Source organism: Hydra vulgaris, chromosome 02, assembly GCF_038396675.1.
Source record: "Hydra vulgaris chromosome 02, alternate assembly HydraT2T_AEP".
In the NCBI taxonomy this organism is placed as follows: domain Eukaryota; kingdom Metazoa; phylum Cnidaria; class Hydrozoa; order Anthoathecata; family Hydridae; genus Hydra; species Hydra vulgaris.
Window position 1 is genome coordinate 42,640,486 of NC_088921.1, and position 27,321 is coordinate 42,667,806.

Sequence of the window (27,321 nt, forward strand, 5' to 3'; positions counted from 1 at the left end):
CAACTAAAGGTTTAAGTCTTTTTTTTTTATTGTTTTAAGGTTTGTGTAAGGTTTGTGTAGTATATTATAGTAAGTTTGTGTAGTATATTATAGTAAGTTTGTGTAGTATATTGTAGTAAGTTTGTGTAGTATATTATAGTAAGTTTGTGTAGTATATTATACTAAGTTTGTGTAGTATATTATAGCAAGTTTGTGTAGTATATTATAGTAAGTTTGTGTAGTATATTATAAGGCTTTTATTGTCATTTTACAATTGTTATTAAGATTTATAGCAGATGTTGAAAGTAACGAATTTCATTTACTTGCATTACTGTAATTGAGTAGTTTTTTTTGTGAATTTTTAGTTTTTTAAGTATTTTTTTAAATGTATACTTTTACTTTTGCTTAAGTATATATTTTTTAAGTATTGTACTTCTCTACATTTTAAATCATATGTTACTGAGTAAAAAAAATAAATATTGCAGGGTGGTTTTCCACTGGTCATGGAAATGATGAAAATCATGGAAATATCATGGAATTTTATTTGGTAATGGAAAAAGTCATGGAATTCCTAATTTTTCATTGAATTCATGGAATTCCTAAGTTTTCATTGAAAGTCATGGAAAATTCATGGAACTTTTTAAAATGGTCTTTTTTTTTTCTTCTACTTGTGATACTTTTTTTTTCTACTTGTGATATTTTTTTTCTACTTGGGGTATTTTTTTTCTACTTGTGATATTTTTAGGATGCAAAGAAAAGTACTAGTATGTCTAGTTTAAGTCCTTTTTAAAAAAGATATTTTTTCAGTGTATGTTATAGATTATCATTTTATTGCAATCAGTCAGATTAGGTCACTCTTTTCAAAAGTTAATTTAAATTTTAGTATTTATCAAAGTATAAGTTTGATAAATAATTAAAACACACTTTTAAATTTTGTTTGAGTTTGTATCAATCAATCAATTATGGTCAGGTCAAGTCACACTGCTACTGGTAACATGTAATCCAGTACAACCTGTTTCATAGCATTTCCTGAGCCAGGGTAAAGGCAACTTACTTAGAAAAACTGGTATTAACCCTCTAATTTAGTTCTGGGTAAGGGTAAGAAGAGCTCATGTACTATGCATTGTAATCTTCCTAATTCACAATAAAAATACACAGTCCTGATCTTACAAATGGATTAACAGCATGATAGGCATTTAGTAAGTGACCGGGGTTGATATTTGACCGGGGCTGGGGCCGGGTTTGATAAAACATAGCCGGGGCCGGGTTTGTGACCGGGGCTGCATTACTATTGATATTCCTTATAAATATATTATTTTTATTTAAAATTCATGATATATTTTGTATAAAGGTATATCATTGTCATCATCATCATCGTCATCATCATCATCATCATCATCATCATCATCATCATCATCATCATCATCATCATCATCATCATCATCATCATCATCATTATCATCATCATCATCATCATCATCATCATCATCATCATCATCATCATTATCATCATTATCATCATCATCATCATCATCATCATCATCATCATCATCATCATAATATCATCATCATCATCATAATATCATGATCATCATCATCATCATCATTATCATCATCATCATCATCATCATCATCATCATCATCATCATCATCATCATCATCATCATCATTATCATCATCATCATCATCATCATCATCATCATCATATTATCATCATCATCATCATCATCATAATATCATCATCATCATCATCATCAAGCATACAGTTGATGATGATGGTTAAGATGATTATGATGATGATGATGACAATGATCATCATCATCATCTTAATCATTGGCATCATTATCATCTTCTCTGATACACACTATAAATATAATTACTACTCTCATACTCTTTCTAAGATCATTGCTTCTTTTCCTATCTTTTAAAGATACCATATATCCATCTGATCTACTTTGTTCTTTCTTATTTGTCATTGTAAATATTTATGAATTATATTATATTCGTATATATTATTTTTGTGACTTTTTCTTATATTTTCTTAAACTTTCTTAACAAATTTTAACTTCAAAAAAATAAAAAAATACAGCAGCAACAACAACAACAAAAATCCAGCCCTGGCTAGTAACCCTTGCAAATTGTGTTTGTTTAGCCGGGGTCGGGGCCAGGTTTGCAAAAACCTCTGTTTTTGGCCTGGGCGGGGGCCCCGGTCACTTACTATAGGCATTTGATTTATATTTCTTAAAATTAAATATTTTATATTGACAGAAGAAGTTAAAATCATTGGTATCTTTTTTGACAAACTACCTCTTCCAATAGAAAAATCTTGTTCATTTAAAACACCTTCAAAGATTTTGAAATCTATTGAATGCACATTGTTCCTGCCTGCACTCTTAATGCAGAAATACTGTGGACTTTAAAGGTTGTTGTGTCCCACTATTCATTTAGATCATGTACTGGTTTAAGTGATTTGTTTAAAGTTATGTTTACAGATAGCAAAATTGTAAAAGGTTTTTCATTAAGTAGAACAAAATGTGGCTATTTAATAAGTTTTGGAATGTGTCTTTATTTTAAAAATGCGTTAAATTAGGAAGTTCAGCTATCACAATTTTTTGTTGTCTCCTATGATGAGTCTTTGAATTATACTTAAGAGACTAAGAGGATCATATGGATATTCTAATTTGTTATTAGAATGAATCCTCAAGTGTCGTTGAAACTCGTTATTTGGATTCGAAATTTTTAAAACAATCTAATGCTGAAAATTTAACCTCATAGTTAAATGAAGCATTAAAGGAAGTAGCAACAAAAAACTTGTTTCAGCTCTCCATGGATGGACCAAGTACCAACTAGAAAGATCTAGATCTTCTTAACGACCAACGCTATAGCTCTGAGTTACCATCATTACTTGATATTGGAAGTTGTTATTGGGTTGCATGTGATTCATGGTGCATTTGCTTCTGGTGTTGAATTGATACCATGGAACTTAAAATATATCCTTAAGGCAATGTGGCAAGTCTTTCATGATTCACCTGCTAAAAGGAACATTTATGTAAAAGAAAACTATCGTGAAGAATTTCCATTGAGGTAACGGTATTATAAATCATTTTTCATGTTAAAAGTCTAAAACTATTATGCCCTCAGCTTTTTACTTCCCGTTGTTAAGCACACCATCAACTGAAACATAAAATTTTAACAGATCCATCATTTATTTATTTATTACTTTTTATTAGATTCTGTCCAACATGCTGGATTGAGGATGAAGCAGTTGCTGATAAACCCATTAATATTTTGGGAAATGTTGTTAAGGTCCTTTTATACTGGGAAAGTCTTAGCAAAAGCCAAAGGCCTAAATGTAAATTGTATGATATACTAATAAGTCATTATAAGGACAATCTTCTAATATCAAAGTTGGAATTCTTCAGTAATATGGCACATCATTTGAATGAATATTTGGTGACATTCCAAACTGATTCTTTAATGGTTCCTTTCCTAAATGATACCTTGAAAGGATGCTTCAAAATGATTTTTCAAAATGAAAGGATGCTTCAAAAGATTTTGTGCATCTTTATAAAAGAAGATATATTGAATATTGCAACCTATGTAGTGGTTGCAATATTCAATATATCTTCTTTTATGAAGACTTATCAAGCTTGATGTCTCAAAAAAGCTAAATCAAGTGCCTGCTGATCAAATACATCTTGGAACAGCAGTCAAGTTTATTTTACGCTCTAAAGATGTAACAGAAACCGCAAAACATAAGTTCAAAGAAGATTGCATTACTATGCTGATGAAAATTGTTGAAAACTGTAGAAAATTGGTTAAAACTTCAAGAAAGATGTCCTTTGAAATATATGTAAGTGCAAAATGCAGCATGTCTATCCCAAAATAATATGTTTAATATCAAAGAAGTTGGATTTGCTTGTTTTGGTCAGCTAGTTGATATTTAGATGAAAAGGAAAATATTATTACTAAAAAAGCTGAAAAAAGAAAGCTTATCACTTAAGGAATTATTGGTGTAAAAAGAGAAAGAAAAATATTCAATCATGTATCCTTATCCTAAACAAAAAAATTGAATGTTTTAGCATTCAAGCTGAAGAATCTAACTCCATGGAATTATTAGTTAAATCCAATGCTTTCTGGCAAAAATTAAAAGAAAAGCAAACTCTTATTGAACAGCTGAATAATTCTATTGGTAAATTAAAAACAGATTTAAAAAAAGTTAGTTTTACTAGGATTTGTTCTTATAGTTTGTTTTGTTTAACATTTTAAGTTGAAAGTATTTATTTAAGTCATTTCATATCTTGAATAAAAATACTTTATTTCAGTAAAGTAGTTTGATTTTTTCACTCTTATCGTCGCTACTACTGGTCTCTTAAAAGATCACGTACCTTTATTTTTAAAGTTGCAATTGTCAAACTTTAGTCAGTTATAATGCAAACATCAGAGTTTTTTTCAGACATGATTTTAGAACTTTCTAGCAATTAGTTTTTGGTTTGCATGTTTTATATTGACCAAGTTGCAGATGCTTAGTGCATGGCAATTACTAAATATAATACTCTAGTGATTTATCATAAAAGTTTATGTAGAGTCATGGAAAAGTCATGGAATTTCATTTTCGAATTTGAGTGGCCACCCTGTATTGTGTATACGAATTAATTTCACAAAAAGTATGAATTAATTTTTTTAGTTGATAAAAATTATTGCCTGTTTTATAAAATTGTTTCCATATATTTTCCATACATTGCCTTGCTTACGTTTTGAATTTTAATCTTTCTTTTATAATTTTAAAAGAAAATTAAAAAAAAATTTTAAAATAAAATTTAAAACGAAGATTTACTATGTTTACATTTTATACAAAGTACTATAAAAAAACTTGAAAATTAACTTGTTATTTTTAATCAATTATATATCCTAGTTACACAATTATTGGCTTTATTTTGAAGATGTTCTTTTTAGATGCTCCTTGTTATAAGAAAAAAAAATTTATTCAAATCATTTCTTACATATATGCATCACTCGCATATCTTTGCAAAATATAATGAGAAATTTCCTAATTCTATTTTTCTGCAAATACAAAGAAAAAAAATGCTTCAACTGATAAAATGAGTGGTAAATAATGACAAATTTTAATATCATATTATTTATGTTAAAAAACACACTGTTGCAAAAAAAACTTTTTTTTTCTTTTTGCGTTTTTTTGGGTCAAAAAAATATGTATTTTGTTTTTTTAGCATCTTTTTGTTTTTTTTTTGGCGTTTTTTTTGTTTTTTTAAGCAATTTTTTAGTTTTTTTTTGGCATAAATTTTTGAATAATTTTCTTTTATTCTAGTATAATATATGATCATTTTTGGCATCTTTTTGCTTTTTTTTTGGCGTTTTTTTTATTTTTGTAAGCAATTTTTTATTTTTTTTTTGGCATAAATTTTGGAATAATTTTCTTTTATTCTAGTATAATATATAATCATTAAAAGCACAATTTCATGTATAGGGGTGCACACTTGGACTTTTAGAAGATTGCCATAAGGGCAACTGAAAGTAACCAGTTTGTTAATTTTGGTTGTCTGCCAACTTTTTGAGTTGCTAATTGCTATTTTTAATAAAAATATTCTAGTCGTTTTTCATTATAGGGCTAGATGTAGACTACAAATAAATTGCGTAATTAAAAGTAATATTGTAAACTATTGATAATATTCACTTTTTTACTTTCAGATAAAGCTCAGGTTGATATACAGGCCATTAGGTTTTTCACTTAAATTGTAGAGCGCTTATTCTTTAAAAAAAATAAGCGCTCTTTTTTACTACAACAAAGTATTGACAAATATTAAATAACAATTTACAAATACTTTAAAATCCTTTGCTTTTAATGTGTTGTAATTATTAAGACACTATTTGTTACAGTAGCCTAAAAACTATTGAAAGTATTTTAAAGTATTGCGTTGTTATTAAATTTAAATTAAACCACATTAAAAATTTTTTAAACTTTTTACAAAAATTATAAATAGAATCAAAGTTTGGTATTTGAAAAAGATTATATTTACTTGTAATTAATTTCTTAAAACAATCTTATACTTAACATAATCTTTTGTTTGTTTATCACAATTTATTTGTTTTAATTTGTACACATTTAGTATAGTATTTTTAATAAAGATTATAAACAATTTATAGATTTAATCAGTTTACCAATAAGATATTTGTAAACGTAATTTAAGTTCATAAATGTATTACGCCAAAAGAACTTTACACGATATTGAATTAATAAGAAATTTTTTTTTCTAATTACATTTGTGAAAAAAATTCTCTCAAACAAGCACTTCTCCCTTTTTACAAGAAAAAAAGTTTTTAATTTGCTTTCACATTTTATAGTTTATGATAATCTATGATGAAGAAACTTATGTTTTACGTAATGAATTAATTAGCAGACAATAAGAATAAAAACTGCTTTATTGAAAAACTATTTTACATTCATTTGAAACTAAATTTTGCATTAAACATTTTACTATTCAACGTTTTACATTCTTTTAAAACTCAATTTAAATTTTTAAAATCTTTTAATTTAAGTCTTTTAAAATTAAAATTTTTTTAAACTATTATTTATAAATAAATTTCCTCAAAAGTTCTTTCCTTGGTCCTGTTTTGTTTCTTATCTAAATTAAATTATTATTTAAAAAAAACTTCCTTTAAAAAACTCTCAGTTGCGGTTAAATGTCTTTTTCTTATGACCTAATATCTTCTGAATAAACATCGCATAAACAATAGTAAAAGATAATTTAAATATTCCAAAAAAAGAAAAAAAAGTTTTTGCCTAACTGAATGCTTTCGACGTTTATGAAAAAAGTGAGCTGTGTAATGCTTCTTACCAAGGTCTGTAAAGTATTTTTTTGGGCAAATTTAGTTCTATTACTTCATCTCTAAATCTTTAATAAAGTTTGTAAAAAAATAAAGATAAAATAGTATTTTTGTTTAAACAATAAAACTTTTTAATTTTTATTTAGAAAGTAACTTAACTAACTAATGAAGTATTTTATTAAATACATTTAAACGCTCGCACAATTTTTTTCTGTTCTAATTAATAATAGAAAATGCGGGAAACAAACTTTGACACTTTCAAAGTTTTATTATTATTTTAGATAGTTACTTTTCTTTTTCTTTTTCAAAATTAGGTTAGGTTTAACTCGTATTAGTTAAAAACTAGTCCTTACACCTAAATAAAATAAACACAGACAAATCAAAAATTTAACAGCAATATTAAAAACAAACTCAAACGTAAATTAAATTAACTAAACAAATAAATAAATAACGATTAAGCTATAATAAATTAAATAATAAGACAAAAAAATATGAAAACACTCAATAACAACAGCAAACAACTAAAATAATTAGCAACAACAGGACAAATAGTAACATTTACGCAAACAAAAAGGCAAAACTAAAAAAAGAAAACGCAAACACAAAAACTTCTTTAAAATAAAAAAAATTAAAAAATAATAATCTTTTGTTATTTTTGGAAGAAAAATTAGAAAAATTGGTGGCGATTTATTTTTGTTTTAATTAGTTCTTTTTATTATTATTTAGAACATTTTTCGAACTTTTATTCTTTTAACTTTGTTTTGTTTTTGTTTTATTAAATCTTTTATTCTTTTAATTATTTTCTTGTTTTATTTTTTCTTCATTCTTTTCGTTCGTTTAAACCTTTCAAAATTTTTATAATAATTCTGGATGCCCATCATCGTGGACTCGAGACAAAAAAGCAAAACTTTGCAGATTGACCAACAATCGAAAAGGTGTAAGCAAACAAAACTTGCAAGTAAATTCAACGCCGATCAAAAGACAATTGGCACACAATTGGCCAAAATGAACATTAAGTACCATAAATGTGAAAAAACACGCAAATAAAATGATGGACAATGATGCGTCTAAGGGCACAAAAAAGAAGCTGAAAACTCATAAATCACCTCTATAAAGAACAGAGTGTTTTAATTTTAGACAACGAAAAATACAAGGGATTGCTATCGGTTTATAAAAATTAATTTTGTTAAAATAAATATTGTATTAACTTAAAAAAAATATTAAAAAAAACTTTGCTTTTATTTCTTTAAAAATACAAGGCTTTGATTTTTGTTTTACTAATTTCTCCTCACTCGTTATTACTTTTGAGGTAAATTGGAAAAATTCAAAAAATTGTGTTACTGTCACTTATATCACTTGTTGCTATATCAGGACAATGTTATATCACTTGCTTGTTATATCAGGACACTTGCAAAGTTCTTCAACATGCTTTGTTGTTCAAGGTCAATTTTTAGACATAATCGTATGGCAAAAGGAACATAACTTTTTCTATTTTGCTAATTTGGTTCAGAGGTTTAAATAATTGGGCAGAAATAAAACCTTGGTTGCCACCAAGGTTTTATTTCTGCCCCCTGTATGGAGAGCTTAATCATAATTGATTACCAACAAGAAGAACAATAAGAAATCACTCAATAATTTAAAGATATCCTTTTTCTCTCTTTCTATAAATATGTATGTATATATAGATATTATGGTACCTTAAAATCCCTTTAGATAGAAAATCACATCTCAGTGTTTATAATATCTTTTGACAAAGTTTAGTATGCTGGTATTCTCCATAACCTTGCTTCATATGGTGTATCTGAGAATGTTTTTGAGATTATCAAATCGTTTCTTTCTAACCACTTTTAATAAGTCATCCTTGAACGCGAACACTATTCTTCATTTCCATTAACTTCTCGGGTACCTCAAAGTTCTTTCCTTGGTCCTGTTTTGTTTCTTATCTACATTAACAATCTTCTCAACATTATACTCTTGTCTTGACAAAAAGTCTTTTCTTTTTGATTGCTTAAAACAGGCAGCCAATCTTGAATCTGATCTCACTTCTGTAACAGATTGGGGCTCACAGTGGCTTGTAAATTTTAACTTTAACAAAACTCAGTTGTTTACTGCAAACAACTATCACAATACTGTTGACATTCCTATATTAATAAGTGGCGACCTTCTCACTGAGTCCTCTTCTTTACATCTTCTTGGATTATTGTTTTCTACTAACCTTTTATGTAAACCATGTGTACAATTGATTGCGAAATTAGCGTCTGCTAAGGTTGCTTCTCTTTATTGTGCTCACTTCTCTTTACTGTGCTCTCTCTACTTATTCCATTTACTACCTTAACAAATCTTTTATTTGTCCCTGTACGGAATACTTTTGTCATATTTGGGCTGGTTCTTCTAATGATGCTCTTTCTCTTCTAGACAAGGTCTTATAATGCATTGTAAACGTAGTTGGGCCTACTCTATCTTTGAAGCCTGAGACTCTTTTCCATCATCGTAAAGTTGCATCTATTTCTCTTTTTTACAAATACTATCATGACTGCTGCTCAAAGTAGTTATCATCTCTACTTCCATCAACAAAAACTTATTCTTGCTTGACTCATCATTCAGCTAAGTCTCACTCGTTTACTATATCTGTCTCTGCATGCTCTAGAAACTTTTATTCACCTAGTTTCTTTCCAGGCATTTCAATTCTTTGGAACTCTTTCCTATCTTGAAGTTTTCCTGACTCATACAACCCACAACTCTTTAAGTCTTTTGTCAATCGTTTCTTTGCTCTATAACTCTTTTTTTTTACTAGTAACTCCCAAAAATATAGTGGTTGCAGCCTTGTTGGGAGTAATAATATCAGAAAAAAAAAAAATATATATATATATATATATATATCAAATATTAAATGTAATTAAATATAATAAACGTGAAGTAACAATTTTTATTGTGTCAATATAACACTAAAACCAATTAATATCCAGGAAGATAAATTTATCTATAAATTTTTTATACAAAGCTGCTCTAACTGTGTTAACCCTTAAGCATACCAAAATAAAAAGAATTTCAGCAAATTTCAGTATTATTTGTCCAATTTAAATCTTTCAAAGTTTAATATGTTAATTCATATTTTAAATTTAAAATTTAAAATATGAATTAACATATTAAACTTAGTAGTTTAAGAATTTTTCCCAAAAAACCCAAAAAAATGGACCCTTGCGTTTTTTACCCTAAATAACAAAAAAGACAAGAACCAAAAAAACGCGTCACATCTCGATACACACACTTCAAAATATTACTTAAATATTATTTTATATATTTTATTCAAAAATATTTGATTGCAACTATGTGTTAATTTAGTTAATTTTTTAAATTTGCTAAAACGTGAAAAATTATTATTTACTTTTTTTTTGTATTTTATTTCAATATAATAAAATTGATACTCTTTTGTCTATAGTTTTACAGTGAAATAAAAGTTTTTGGATGCTTTTTAATATGCTTACATATATTTACTTTAAGTGTAGAAACAAAAAAAAGTTTACTTTGCAATAATTATCTGAAATATTTTCTCTAGATACAACCTCAAATATTGATCGAAGTGCACCACTTGAACTTCCTCTTTCAAGAAATGCTTCTATAGGTAATAACTTTGTAATAGATATTCTAAAGTATATATATATATATATATATATATTAGGGTTATGATTTTTTTTCAACCCATGCTCCTGTACTGTCGTTTGATCAACTTTTACCTAAAAAGCACGAAATGAACTTTTACCTAAAAATGTATATATATATATATATATATATATATGTATATATATATATATATATATATATATATATATATATATATATATATATATATATATGTATATTAGTAAAAAACCCTTATCTAACTTTTTTCTTCAACTTGAAGTTTCACCATTGCTGGATCATCAGGAAGATATATATATATATATATATATATATATATATATATATATATATATATATATATATATATATATATATATATATATATATATATATATATATATGTATATATATATATATATATATATATATATATATATATATATATATATATATATATATATATATAGATATATATATATATATATATATATATATATATATATAGATATATATATATATATATGTGTATATATATATACACACACACACATATATAGATATATATATCTATATCTATCTATATCTATCTATCTATATATATATATATATATATATCTATCTATATATATATATATATATAAATACACCTTATGATATTATATATTATAATAGTATAATATATATAAATTTATAAGGTATATGTATATATAAATTTATAAGGTATATGTATATATATATATATATATATATATATTTTTGTTATTTCACCTCCCCAAGGCCCAGAAGGCCACTACAGATGAGGAGGCTACTTAATTGTGGTTATAACCCTCTCTCAACTCTATAACTCCGAAACACGAACCTTGACGAACAAGGCCGCTGCGCGGAGAAACAAGTTGAGCGCGGTACTACCTGGGACGTGGTCGGGATCGAACTCGGAACCTCTCGCTTATGAAACAAGCGCACTACCACTACACCACTACCGCATTTATATATATATATATATATATATATAATATATATATATATATTATATATATTATATTTTATCATTTATATATATATATATATATAATATATATATATATACCTCATATATATATATATATATATATATATATATATATATATATATATATATATATATATATATATATATATATATATATATATATATATATATATATATATATATATATATGAGGAGCCTATTTGAAAAACACGCTAAGTCATAGTAAATTTATTTTAAAAAATTGGAGAAAAACTGACCTACAAATAATTTTTTATAAAATTTTCGGAACTCCAAAAAAAATTTTTTATAAAATTTTCTTCAGTAAAAAAATACAACAAATAATGCACGTAGAAAAAAATGCAATTCTATAGGATCTTGAAATAAACCTGATTAAATTATTGACTTGACTTTTTAAAGAGAAAGGGCATCATTAGAAGAACCGCCCCATATATGGCAACAGTATTCCATACAAGGCCGGATTTGAGATTTATAGAGATAGAGAATAGAATCCGAAGTAAGAAAGTGTCGAGCTCGATAAAGAGATGCAACCTTAGCAGATGCTAATTTTGCAACTGATTTGATATATGGTTTCCAAGAAAGATTAAAAGTAAGAGTTTATCGTAGAAGATGAAGAGTAGATGACTCATCGAGTACATCACCGTTCATAAATATAGGGAGATCTAAATTATTGCGATAACGATTGGCTAAAAAAAATTGAGTTTTATCTGTATTGAAGTTCACGGGCCACTGTGAGCCCCATGCTGTAGCAGCCGTGAGATCCTTTTCAAGCTCAAATGCCCCCTCCAAGCAATCAGAGAGTATTGGTTTCTTATCTCGACAAGAGTAAATGGTAGTATCATCAGCAAACAATGCTACCTTAGATGTGAGAATATTTGGAAGATGGTTAATGTAAATTAAAAAGAGTATAGGGCCAAGGATAGAACCTTGAGGAACCCCTGAAGTTACAGAATAAGAAGAAGAGTGCTGTCCATCGAGGACAACTTTTATACTACGATTGGAAAGGAAGGATTCAATAATCTTAAAGATGTTGCCGGATACACCATAAGAAGAAAGCTTATGGAGAAGACCAGCATGCCAAACTTTATCAAAAGCTTTTGAAATGTCAAGAGCGATGGCCTTGGCCTCTCCACCTTTATCTAATGCACGATAAAACCTATCAGTTATTACTATTAGCAAATCAGCTGTAGAGCAAGAAGATCGAGATCCATATTGATGGTCAGAAAGTAATTTATTAGATTCAAGATGAGAAATTAAGTGTTTGTTAATTAAAGACTCAAGAACCTTGCTTATGATAGGAAGAAGACTAATAGGACGGTTGTTAGACGAATCGGATCGCTCTCCAGAATTTTTGAAGATAGGGATAACAGATGCCGCTTTCCAGCTGGCTGGAAAACAAGACTCTGATAAGCACTAGTTGAATAGTTTTGAGAGTATAGACGACAGCTCCGGAGAACACTTCTGCAAGACAATAACAGGTATGTTGTCTGGGCCACAAGCTTTAGAAGAGTCTAGGCAGGAAATCACTTTAGATACAGAGGTGACAAAGTCTGAACCATACAAGAGAGGTGGAATTAAAGATTTGCCCATATTATTGATATTATTAAAGATTCTCCAAAAGTCACGAGAGCCTAATTTTTGAGATGAGATACGAGATTTATGACCTGAGAATAGTGGGTTTTGGCGTTAGACAAAACGTTTTTACAATAGTTTCTAGCAGTAATAAACAGACGTTTGTTTTCTGGAGAGTTGTTTTGCTGATAAATATGGAAATAACGGTTTCGATTGGCAATCGCAGCAGCACAGTGTGAGGAAAACCATGGAGGAGAGTGAGGCTTGACCTGGAATCGTCGAGAGGGAACAAAAGGTTCAATGCCATCCTGAATCCACGAAGTTATGTGAGAAGCATATTTGTTGACAGGAAGACAAAAGATTTCTACCCAAGGGCCATCACAAAGAAAATCACGGAAAGAATCCCAGTCAGCTTTACTGTAGTTGTAAGAGTTTCAATAATAGGGGGATTCAGGTGATGAAGAAGAATGAGATAATAGTTTTAATGAGATCAAACTGTGATCAGAAGCACCTAAGGGGGAATGTGGAGAAACTGAGCACTGATCAGAAACAAGACATAAGTCGAGTAGAGAAGGTAAATGATTTGGGTTGTCAGGAAAGCAAGTTGGAAAGTTGACTATTAGAGTTAGGGATAGAGAAAGGCAAAAGTTGTGGGCTTTAATGCCTGCTGAATCACTGACACTAGAGCCGAGCCATTCAGAGTAGTGAGCATTAAAGTCACCAATAAAATCTATATTAGCTGATGGATAAAGAGAGAGGGCTTGGTCAATATGATCAGAAATAAAATCAAAAAGAGTGCAATCTTGAGATGAAAAAGAGAGCGATATAGAACAAAGAGAAAGGCAATAGAGTGAAATGGTGCTAAACGAAAGCACATAAAAGAATAGTCTGTGGATTCAAACCTAGTTTCATGACAAATGGGTGAATTCTTACAAATGTAAATGCTCAGGCTAAGCATGTGACTATTGGAGTCTTCACGAATTAAAGAAAGATAATTATCAACACTTAAGATCACAAGATGAGACAGCTGAACTCAAATTAGTCTCACAAAGAGCAAGTAGGTCTGGTGAACTTTGCAAGAGATAAGACTCAGAAGAAAAGTTACTTCGAAGACCACGAATATTAGTGAATGATAGGTTTAGAGAACTTGGTGATGATGATGGTTTTTTGTGTTTTATAGTTTTTTAGTGTCTTTATTCATTTTTAAATTAGATTGAAGAACTTGACTCAAAGCTTAGATAGTACTCAGAACACTGTTTAATAGCCCAAGCAATTGCCTCATTAATACTAATAAACCCTAAACCGTAACTGAGGACTCCAAATGTGGCTTTGCCAATGCACATTAAAAGTACAAACAGGGACACCATTTATACGCAGCATGGCACTTTTAATACTTTGATATTTTCCAGCTGTTGATGGAATCAGCCTCTCTGAGAGCTAGCATATTTTGAAACCCTATACAGGCTAAGAATAGACAGAAATATGAGCAATCTGATTCGCTAATTTTGAAAGAGAGGCAAGTACGCATTTGTTAAAAAATATAATTAAATTCAAAACAAGCAGGTTTTTGAAATAAATTTCAAAGTAATGATAATCTAAGTTTATCAATACAATTCTTGTGTTACTTTCAACGCAGGAAATTAATTTTGTTTTAGTTCACTTCAAAGCATTTAAAAGGTATCAAAATACAAGAGAATTATCACTCGTAAAAATCTCAAAATGTCAATAATGTTTATCTTGATGATGGGGATTTCATCTGTTGTTAATTTAAAGAAATGGAAAAAAAAAATATTTGTCAAAGTAAAACCGAAAAGATCTATAAATGTGTTTCTTGTAAAATATAATGTCCTTGGCTTTAAAGCATACTCAAACACAAAGTTTATATGCAGTTGATATGCAGTTGCACGAGACTACTGGTGAAGAACTTTATTTATAAATTGATTTATATGTTAATTACAAAAAGTTAAACATTAAAGTTTTTAAAAAAGAAAATTTGTACTGATTGCAAAGCTAGCTTACATGTTTAATGTCAATATATGAATTCTAACGAGATTTTGTTTTCATGTTTTGTTTTAACTTTAGTTTTGAGAAAACTGATATTTTTTATTACATAACTCTAATAAAACTTTGTCCTGAAACCATTAAACAATTTTCAAAGGTTTAGAAAAAGTTCGTCAGACTACATTAATTTATATATAAAAGATGACAATTGGATATTAATACTCTGTTTGAAATTTTTAACAAAAAAAGAAAAATTTATATTTGTCTAGTGAACAATAATTTTTTGTACTGTTACATATAAACACTGACATTACAAGCAAGAAAAAGTATTGTAAGTCAAATAATTTGACCAAATAAAAGTGGATTGTGTCAAAAAAATGCAAATTATTGTGGCATTTGGTTTTATTGTAATAATTGAAAAAAAAAGAGAACAAAATTAAGTGGTAAAAATTAAGTATTTTAATGGAAAAAGAGTAATCAAGAAAAGAAAAGAAGATTTTTATAAAAAAGAAGTCAGTTGTCTTGCTATGTGTTTTTGTTATTATAAAATATTTTTGTATAAACTCTTAAAATAATTAATGTGAATTTGCATGTTTCTTTTTTCTACCTCTTTACCCTTGGTTCTCCATTAAGATGTGGTACAACCTTTTGTAACCTGTTAATTACTAGATAATCCTGCGTTTAAAGCTAAATTGTAAATGTGAAAAAATTTCTAAATATAAAGAAGTGATATTTTTTTTCTATGGAACAGTTTTTTTGTACAGTTACATATAAGCTTTGATATTACAAGCCAGCAAAAAAAGCGTACTTGATTTTATTGGTTATACCAAAAATAACATAAAGAAACTATTTATAAAATTTGGTATGAAAATGCATTTTATAAAGTTTTTTTTTTTTTTTTTCTTTCTTTAGAGCTAACAGATTTTTTTTTCTTCAGAGGTATTTAGTGTAAAGTAAATTGATAGCATAATAAACATGAAATTTATCAAAACTGTTGCTTTATTTGATATTATTTACCATCAGTTGTTATTAGAGGGTAAACATTTTTTACCAATTATAGAATAAAATTACCAATTTTTTTTCAGTTTAATAGCTATATATCAACAAACATGTTTTATATGTATTGACTTTTGAAATTGAAATAAACTACAACATGTAGTTTTCTTGTTTCTACCTTTTACACTTAGTTCTTCATAAAGGTGTGGTAAGTTAAGAATTATTCCTTTTTAGGAATCAATGAACTATATCAAAACACACTTGTAGAAATCAAGTTATAGACTTTTTCTTCTGCTTTATTATGTTACAAAGTTTTGTAATCTTTTATTACTAAAATACCTATGGCAATCCAAATCAGCTCTTTAATTGCTTACAATTGGTTTTACTTTGAGAGTGTTGCAAATTACCTGGGTTAGCTATAACAACCAGTAAGCAATTTTCTCAAACCTAAAATGTTTTAGTAAGGTATATAATTTGTATATGAGAGTAATTAGTATAAAGTTCTGAAAAGAAATTAGGAAACTTTTAAAAATATTTTTCTAGCTAAATGATAGGATTAATTGGGAACTTAATGTGAAAGAAATCATACCAAGTTATCAATGTTTTATGGATATTTCAAGATAAATTATAAAACTGTTATAAAAATCTATTGTATGAAAATCACAGCATAGTCAAGTTTCACTATCTGGTTAGTAGTTTGTTACAATAGTTGTCTTTTTTAAGTCTTAAAGTTATAAAAACCATTTGGAAAACAAACTACTTCTTTTAAATCTTTATTTTTGAAAAAATATGAAAATCGCGGTTGTTTTGAGCTGTAAAGTTTTGTACAAGTATAAGTACTATATTATACAGATGTTAATAGAAAAATGATACTTTTTAAGTAATTATTATTTGATTTTTTTATTATCTTGCAAGCTTTTTGACATTTTTTTTATTATAATATACACGCAAAAGCCTCTATTTCAAAATTAGCCAATCAGATTGCGCATTATCTCCGCCTATTCTGAGTCTGTATAGGGTTTCAAAATATGCTGAGAGCTACCACAGAGTTCGAGAAACATGACTACCAGCCGGCCTCAGAACCATAAAACTGAGTTTTAGAGCTGTACCCTCATTAGGAGATAATACAGTGAGTTGCCTAGTCAAAAAAACAGAGACACAAGCAAAACCCATGCATTGAGTCAAGAAGATCCAGCATTCATAATCCTAAACTGGAAAAAAATGTATTAAAAATACATCTGCGCTAACCTAATAAATGAAGAAGGAGTGCGAGGCTGGTCAAAAGATAGAATCTGTTTACCCCTTAAGTCTTTGCCAAGGAGGCCTTCTACAAGACAGTAGCCGGGTGCTTTTAACATATGCCCATGATGGGTATTTTTATCGAGACACAATCTCTAGCCTTTACTCAACCAAAAGCCCCAAGGCAGGGGGTATTTTAAGTCGGAGTTGGCATCTCCTAGCCTTTGCCTAAAAAGGCGTATCCTACAAGGCAGCAGGACATGAAGCAGATATTCTTGATCATGACATGAAGCTTGATATTCTAAATCAATAAAATACCATCCTTAAATATACAATGGAACTTGAAGATAAGAATAAATCACTCAATTTTATAGATACTAATAACATAATACCAATAATAATACCAATAATAATTCCAATAATAATTCCAAAAATGACTAGTTCAAGTTACGAGTACGAAGAATACGAGTTCAAGATTCACTGGAAAGATGCAAATACCAATATCCAATTTAAACCAAATTCGATACAGTTCTTAAAGGTATCTTTACTGGTTTCATTCATAGAACCTATAAGATTTGTAGTAAGCAATATTTACAACAAGAAACTAATACAAGTGTTTGCTAAAAATGGTTATTAAAAATATAAATTAAAACAAATAGTTCAAAAATATAAAATTAAAACATCAAAACCTTAATTTGACTCAAAAAACCTCCTTTAATGATCTGAAAATAGTTTCACTACCATGAATACCTGGGATAAGTCCAAAACATAGAAAAATCTAGTTCTAATTTAGAAACAATATTAACAAGTAAAAATAAATCTGTATTGCAACGCTTCAGCAAACCAGGTTTTAATAAACTAATTTGTAGTTGTGGTAAATCTTTTGAACTGGTTTGAAAATGTCCACACGATTTTTACAACATCAAAAGTCAATTCATAAGGAGAAATGGAATAATTCTGGTGTGTCAAACCATAAAAAATTTTGTCAAGGAAATATTTACTGGACTGATGCCAAAGTTTTAGCATTGAGTTCTAATAGGTTTAAAATTAGGAGATACAGTACCAACAAACTAGTCCACGTGACCCAATGGGAATAAATTAGAATGATAGTCAATATTTAAAAAAAGTTTTTTGAAAACCAATGATGTGTTTTATTCAATTGACATTTAATATAATGTTTTCTTTTAACAAGGTCTCAAAATTTTACAAATAAATAAATAATATAATTGTTTTGAATGTCTCCATAAGCTCAATATATTTATACTAGCTGAGATTGGTAAAAAGACAGGTCTTTGTAAGTCTATTCCATACCAAACGTTTATATATTTTTCCTTATATATCCTAGCTTTACGGATCCATAAAATTTGGGTCTTTACCAAACCTACCATTTCTATACATATTTATTCCACACCGATTTATTTATATACCTATTCCTTATATATAGAGCATTTCCCATATGTAGAGCTTATATGAGACTTATAACTAGGTTTTTTTTTCCTGCTAAATGCATTTCATTAATACCTCAGTGGTTAAGTGCTTTCATCAGTTTTGTTTTGGGGGGTTTAAGACCTCTACTTAGCTTTTAACTTAAGTTTTGAAATTTTTTGAATCTCAAATATTTATAGCAAAAAAAAAAAATAGCAAAAAAGATTTCTAAAATTTAAAATAAAATCTAAAGTTCTAAAGTTTTTTCATTTATAGATATATTATACGCGATTATCTCTATATAATGGTTGCAAACATAACATATGCTAAAGACGTTTACACTTACATATGTTTGTATGTAACGCTATACAAAAGGAACTAAGAAGATCTTAGACCACTAAAACATAGTCATAAAAAAAAGTTGATTCTTATGATTATAATTAAAAACTAAAGAATAATAGCTTCAGCTATTAAACGCTAATCTAAAAGTTAAGCCAGAAAAATTTTTTCTGGCTTAACTTTTAGATTAGCGCATTGACGTCAGTTTGTGGCAAAATAAACCTTGCGTCAATGTAATAAAATATGCGTCAAGTTTCCTTTTGCATTTATCTTACATTTTTTGATTAATTTTAATTATGTTGCATACAATTGTATGAAAATATGTAAAACTGGTACAGATATTTTTTTGTTTTTTGTTTTTCTAGTTTGTTTTTCTAGTTTTTTGCCACAAAGTGACAAAAAACTAGAAGTGTCACATGCGCAAAAAAATTCTACGCTTCTACGATTTACGAAAAAAACTTGTTTATCATTTTTAATGGTCAAAGAAGCAGATGATAATTATATAATTTTAGCAATCAGAAATTATCAAAAGAGGGGCAAATCTAAAATTAAAATTTCATATTTTCAACTTAGATGAGACAATATGTTTCGTGTTTTTTCAATCTTGTCAATTTTTTAAATATAATATATAGTACATACATACAAATAATCATAATATAATACATACATACAAATAATCGATATAAAACAGCTTGAGCAAAAAAGACTTGTAATTATTAGAAAAGTTTGCTTATATTACATACAATTCTGAAGAAAAGGTCATGTAAGTGGATTTTTTTACATTTTATAAGCAATATATATAAACAAATAACATTTCTTTATATATATCGTTTATATAGGGTGCCAAACCTGCCTATACAACAAAGTTAAACAAAAATTAATTTTATATTAAAAAGCGATTTATACAATGTTTCTTTGCAAACACCAATATACTATACTTAAAATTTTTAAGTGACCTGAACTGCAATTGTTTTATATTTTTTTTGGTTTAGTGGCTTTTGTTAAGAACTTTTAAATTTTGTGTTAAATTATTTTATTTCAACATATTCGTTGTATCATCCATCCTGCAGTCGTTTTTCAAAATGCCTTAAGATAAAAAAAATCAATTTTGACTTTTTTATAAAATAAGCCTGTTTAGATGTCTACAAACGCTATTGAATACATATTTTTAATGAAAAAAAGTTCAGTTTTCTGAAAAAGTTCGTAAAATTATTAGTTTCAAAAAATGTTTTACAAAGAGTTTCTTCTAATAAATTTTTTTAAAATGCGTTTTTCTCGAAATACGTAATAAGCATATTAAGGCATTTTGAAAAACGGCTGCAGCATATATTTATAGCAAAAAAAACTTTCAATTGTCATAAGAATTTTTTATAGTTTTTTCTAGCTACAGGCTTTTTTTTTTTGTTTCCATAGCAGCACCTTCTGGAGTAGCAGGACTGTCTTATTAAGTTTTTTCTTTATAAGTTTTAGACAACTTTTTTTTTAAACCATCCACAGCTTATTAAGACTAATTATTTGAGCACATTAATAACATTTCTCAATCATGACACAACAATAACATAAGTATCTCAATCATGACACAACAATAACATAAGTATCTCAATCATGACACATAGGCAACAAATTTTTTCCGCTGTTTTGATGGTTTTAGAAATTTAAGCTTTTTTAAAATCTTTTTGTTTGTTAAAGTTTATAATATCGTTACATATATTTGTATATAACCACTATAAAACTTCAAAAGTATTTTTTATTGTAAAATAATCAAAAAAAATTAAAAAAAAAAAATTGGCCAGTGGTAGGACTCTAATCACGGCTTACTTGTTCAAAAGCTTGGTGCGCTATCCAATCAGCCACGCTGACATGTTGTTAAACAAAAATGTTTAAAACTATATAATAATTTTTTAAATGGAAATAAATACTGTAGATCAAAATTAAGAGGAGCTTCACGCAATGCAATTTTCAAGTGAAAATCAAACTGTAAAGCTTGATAAATGTTTCAGTATGTTTTAACATTATTTTATTTAAAGTTTACGTACGTTAGAGATATTTGCATACATGTTTGCACATTCATTATATATATATATATATATATATATATATATATATATATATATATATATATATATATATATATATATATATATATATATATATATATATATATATATATATATGCATATATATATATATATATATATATATGCATATATATATATTTATATATATTATATATATATATAATGAATAATTATAATTAATAATTTGCTTTTTTTTTTTAATAACTTTTCATTTTTTAAATTCATAAAGTGTTTCTTTTGCAATAAACTGCTGTTCACAAAGTGTTGATTTTTTAGGAGTTAAAAGAGCCAATGAAGATATCACTAATGAAGGTAGCAAGAAAATCAAGTCTGAGGTAATTTTGTTTTCATAAAATATTAGTCTAAATATGTTGTTCATTTTTTATTTTTTTATTTGTAATTTAGGATAATTTACAGAAGCAAGATATACAGGTACAATTTGTTGGAGTTATTATAAAATTTTAAAATTAAGGACTTTTTTTTTAAATTAGAAATATTCGATATTTAATTGTAAAAAGAAGAATTTAAAATGATTATCAAAAAATTGCAAAAAAATATAATGACCAACCAATGTTGCGCATAACTGCTTGTAATATAATGATCATCTTACTTTGCACAGAACTGTTTGTATAATATCACCTTACTGATTAAAGGTAAATTAAAGCGCTGTAAAATTTAATTTTTTTTTTGAACATTTGAACTTTAACTATTAAAAATGAAAGTATATGTTAACTTTCTAAAAAGATAAAATTTTTATTAAAATAGATAAAGTTCACTGTTCACTAACAACCACCAACTTAAAACTCTTTTCACTCTACATTTTTTTTACATTTAATCAACCATATGCATTAGTAAACACAATTTATTTTCTCAAATAAAATATTACCAATTGCTAAATACCTATATTTATAAAAATAGAGCATATAACTTTTTTGCTTTTTTTCTTCTAAAGTTTTCATAAATTCCTGCCATTATGGACTACCATTACATTATGAACTACCAGATGAGGGGAATTGATACCTCTAACCTCTGTTTTAACCCTCAAAGAACCAAATGGATTTCAACAATTGTCTCAGCAAATTGAATATCTAAACTCTGAAATCAGCAGTTTCTACCATGTATACTACTGTCTGGATGTTACTCTGGTAGGTAAAATTCCAATTGTTTTTTAAATTGAATAAAATCTCATGGAACTGGCCCATTCTATCACGTTATTTCAAGTTCATAATAGTTACAAAAAGTAGTCAATAATAGATTAAACAGAAAAAAAATTATGCAATAATATAAAGCGGCGTTACTACCTGTGTAAGTGTGTAATTTAAAATCAATTTTACTTTTTTAATTTTATTGTATATATCAAATAATCATTATCTACACATCTATACATCTGCACATTCAATATTGTTGATACTGGTGACATCATCATTCAATTTGTTACAAGTGCAAACATCATAATACTGAAGAATTATTACTGAATTTTTCGATGAATAATGCACATAGTAATCAACTAGTAATTAGTAGCACATAGTATAAATATAATCATAATATATAAACATATAATCAAGTAAACATAATAATAAATAGTAAATACAATTAGTAATTAAACTTGATTACTAATTGTTTAAATTATTAAACTAAAGTGACTTGCAATATGCATGCATCATTGCAGCAACTGCAGTTCAATTGGAATTTAACAATACAAATTATTGAATTTATCCTTTTTTTAAATTTTTCCAACGAACCAGTTAATCTATGCAGTAATTCAGTTCTGCGCTAAATAATCATACATTGTAATAATAAAAAATAAATTAAATAATGTAAAACAATAAAGCAATATTCACCATTAACAAGTAAAACACTGAATCTAAGCCTGCCTTTAGTTGTTCCATTGAATCTAAGCCTTTAGTTGTTTGTAACTGATAGATACAATTTTTGTATCTATCAGTTATTTACCATAGTTTAGCTTTATATGCAAACTTACAGACAAAAATTTTATTAGTGTTGTTAATTAAAAAATAATGAAATTAATTACAAAGTTGTTTTATATTAATGTGTACAAGTTTTATTTTTTAAAAAGTAAAATTTTATTATTAAACAATAATTAGCAGTATTTAAAAATTAAATTCAAATTTAATTTTCTTTGTTTATAATTTTATCTGAATTTATTTCATTTATAAATAGTGCATATATCGAACATAATTGTCATTCAAACTTTTGTAACTTTTATTACATAACTGTCATTAAGTGGTTTTTATAACATTATTTCTTTTATCGCCTAAAAGACATATTTAAACTAACTTAAATGTTAAAAAAGTCGCTTTAGTTGCTTTAGGAGTTTGTAAAATAGCTTAAGGCGCACATAAATTGTGAGCTGCATAACGCTTTAAAAAACAAGGCCTGCAATTAAGTAAAAACAAACTTAAATCAGACACTTTATTTTTTTTTCCAAGAGTTTTTTAAGTTACTCCAAGAAAACCTCATGATTTAGTCACAAAGTTATTACAATGTTTTGAAAAAGTTTCAATGTTATAAATTAAAATATGTCTGAGATATTTAGTTAAAGCAAATATTTTTAAAATTATTTAACATTTATATGTTTTTAGTTAGATAAAAATACTTCACATAATTAAACTTTTGATAAAACAAATGGTTGAAAATAAAATGTTTGTTCCTAAAATCAACAATTTTACCTTCTCAAAAAGTGCAATTCCACATAGGTAAAAATTTATTTTTCTTAAGATATCTTACTTTGTAATTTGTTTTTCTTAAGATATCTCACTCGTATTGATAGACTATAACACTCTTAGTGATAGTGAGTCTATCGCTATATAAAGTGGCATCATAAAAATAAATTACACACAGTATTTTAAAAAAGTCTAGCAATTTTAATTTTATGTTATTAATGTCAATTATTACATTCATAACTACATTTTATGATTAATTAACTATATACACAAAAAGCATAAGAAATGTATGATGATTTCTGTTAATACTCAATAAAATTTAAAAAAGATGATTCTAGAGACTTTGAATGTCATACAAAGGTTATAATGTTATTGCTCCACAATCGTAACTGTTATAGCAGATATTTGTAATCTTGTAATATTTGTATGTATCTGACAACATTCATCCTCTCTCTTATTTTAAGCAAACTGGCCTATGCTTGCTCAAAAAAAGAGAGAGGATGAATGTTGTCAGATACATACAAATATTAGAAGATCATCTATTAACATTTATCAATATCCATCATGCAAAAATTTTTATGCAAGATTGTGCTGCCATTCTGCTATAACAGTCATGATTGTAGAGCAATCTGTTATGGCAAAGTTTTTGACTTAAAATCAAGACAAACTTGTCCTGCAATTAAGTCATAAACTTTGAAAACCGAATAAAAAAAGTAAATAAAAAAGACCAAGAAAAAGAAAAGCCTAGAGCTCATGTTTTAAGCAGTTGCTCAAGTTTTCCAAATATTAAAGAAAATAATTTGTTGGCAGTAACTACATTATTTGATCCTAGATACAAAACTGCAGGTTTTCAAAATATATATTTTTTAAATACAATTCAGGAGCTCTTTTTTATTAAACATCTTTATGTGGAGCTCCTGAATACTTTACACCTATACCTTCATGACATCTGGGAGCCTAAATTTTCAGATTTAGAAAAAAAAAACATAAATTATTTTAAAATATCTTATTTTTTATTGTAAATTTATAATGAGTTGTATTGTTAGAAATAAAAAATTTAGATATATTTTGAAACTTTTATTTGTGTGGCTTTCATATTTTCTTTACCTTTATATAAGATAACAACTTGACGAAAAAAAAACCTATTTAAAAAAATATTTGGCTATTAATCCTTGCTAACCATTTTTGTTTAGCTTGGGGCTATACATATAATATATAATATATATAATATATAATATATATAATATATATATAATATATATAATATATATATAATATATATAATATATATAATATATATATATATATATATGTATATACATATATATATATATATATATATATATATATATATATATATATATATATATATATATATATATATATATATATATATATATATATATATATATATATACATATATATATATATATATATATATATATATATATATATATATATATGTATATATATTCATATATATACATATATTTTTTTTATTTGAATTCTTCAAACATGATATATATATATATATATCTATTATATATTGTAAATGTGTATATACACACACATTCATCTATTTATCTACTATTTTATCATAAAAGGAATGGTTATCTATGAAGTTAATGGAAAAAAAAGAAGGTGCTATTACTACAGATAGAATTTTGTTAGAGTAAGATTTTATAATTTTTTTAATTTTACTTTTTTTTTATTTTTAACTGAAATTTTTAAATCTCTTGCAGATTAAATGTTTTAATTTTAAAAAACAATTACTCTAATTTAATGAAACGTTTTTGTGGTAGTTTTTGAAACACCTCAAGTATAATCTTTAAAACACCTGAACTAAATTTTTTTTTCAATTTTATACTCTGAATTACATAGTACTGATATAATGTTTCAAATAAGTTTTTTAAAACATTTAATTTACAATAATGAGTAAAAGAAGTTTTTTAGTTTACAAAATTAGTTAATAAATATATTAAAATAATTTGATAAAATTAGTTAATAAATATATTAAAATAATTTGATAAAATTAGTTAATAAATATATTAAAATAATTTAATAAAATTAAATAAATTGTTTACTTACAAATAAAAAAGAAAATAAGTTACAGTTTACTCATTTTGTACGACATATATTAGATATCTTTTAGACTACTATATTTGCTGACCCTATGCAGGAGTTAGCGTTTACGCTTAGCTGATAATTGATGAGTTTCATTATTCCACTAATTTTGTATTACAACATGTAGTATTTATACAGTTAGTGCAAATAAATGTCAAGTCTAGTGGATAAAAACTACAAATAAATGTCAAGCCAGTGGAAAAAAAACTACACATTTTTTCGAAAGCTGTGTTAAAGTGAAATTCATTATTTATATGAAAATGAAAAACTTTCTAAAATAGACATTCATTATTGAATGTTGGAGGAAGTTTTTGAATCACATTTTTAAAGTTAATTAATGAAAATAAAATACATCTTTTCTTAAGAAAAAAAATATAAATACTAAATAATAAAGTGCAGTAAATAAGACTGCAAAAAATTAAATTGGAAGTTAACAGAATGCAAACAACAATTAAGTTGGAATTTAACAGAATGCAAACAATAATTAAGTTGGAAATTAACAGAATGCAAACAACAGTTAAATTGGTAGTTAACGGAATGCAAATAATTAAGTTGGAAGTTAACAGAATGCAAACAAATAAGTTGGAAGTTAACAGAATGCAAACAATTAAGTTGGAAGTTGAATTCAAAGACGAGAGCTAAACAGCAAGAATGGTAAGTTGTATGCTATAAATGGTAAATTGTATGCTTTAGGAAAACATAAAGTTATTAGATTATCCCAAAGCACCGATGTTTGTTGAAATAAAATGGTGAAAAAAAAACATTTAATGAATTTAACTGATATTTAGTTGATAAAACATTAATAGCTTGCTTGAGTAGTGACCATGGTACTTGAAAAAAGAAAGAACAACAAGCTTAACAGCTAGAGCAGGTCAGCAACATTTGTGTATTTGGCAGAAATGCAGAGTTCCATCGATTTTTTTTAACTCTGGGACTCCGGACTTCTAGGTCAAAAATTATATACTTTTTAGACTCAGACTTTGGACTCCTGAATTTTTTTAGCTAAGTAGTTTGATATTGTTAACTGGATGAATTTTTTTTTTAGTTAAGTAGTTTGATATTGTTTTTATGGGTAAAATAATTTTGGAAAAGTGATAGGGTGTTATGAAATTTCTCATATGAATTTAACGCAAAAATTTGTTTGTCCCTCAATTATTGAATAATAAAACTTAATGAATAGAATAATAGAATTCTGAAAAAAAAAAGAAGAAATTTCTCTTATAGAAAATTTTCAAACCAGCAAGTATCATATTAGTATATTAGCTTTGTACTATTTTATTATGTCCACTTTCATTGATAATTGATAACATTAATAGCATTGATAACATTAATAACATTGATAACATTGATAACATTAATAACATTGAAAATGCTCTGTAACGCACTTTG

The 27,321-nt window shown here is 26.6% G+C and overlaps 1 protein-coding gene across 1 annotated transcript in view; it reads left to right on the top strand.

Moving 5' to 3' along the window:
* LOC100205504 (parafibromin) overlaps nt 1–27,321 on the top strand; it is a 166,111-nt gene that overhangs the window by 36,975 nt on the left and 101,815 nt on the right. Inside the window, exons 5-8 of the mRNA XM_065790991.1 lie at nt 10,382–10,447; nt 21,400–21,458; nt 21,529–21,555; nt 25,413–25,480. Of these exons, the coding sequence (XP_065647063.1) occupies nt 10,382–10,447; nt 21,400–21,458; nt 21,529–21,555; nt 25,413–25,480 (220 nt within the window). The remainder of the gene's footprint in view (nt 1–10,381; nt 10,448–21,399; nt 21,459–21,528; nt 21,556–25,412; nt 25,481–27,321) is intronic.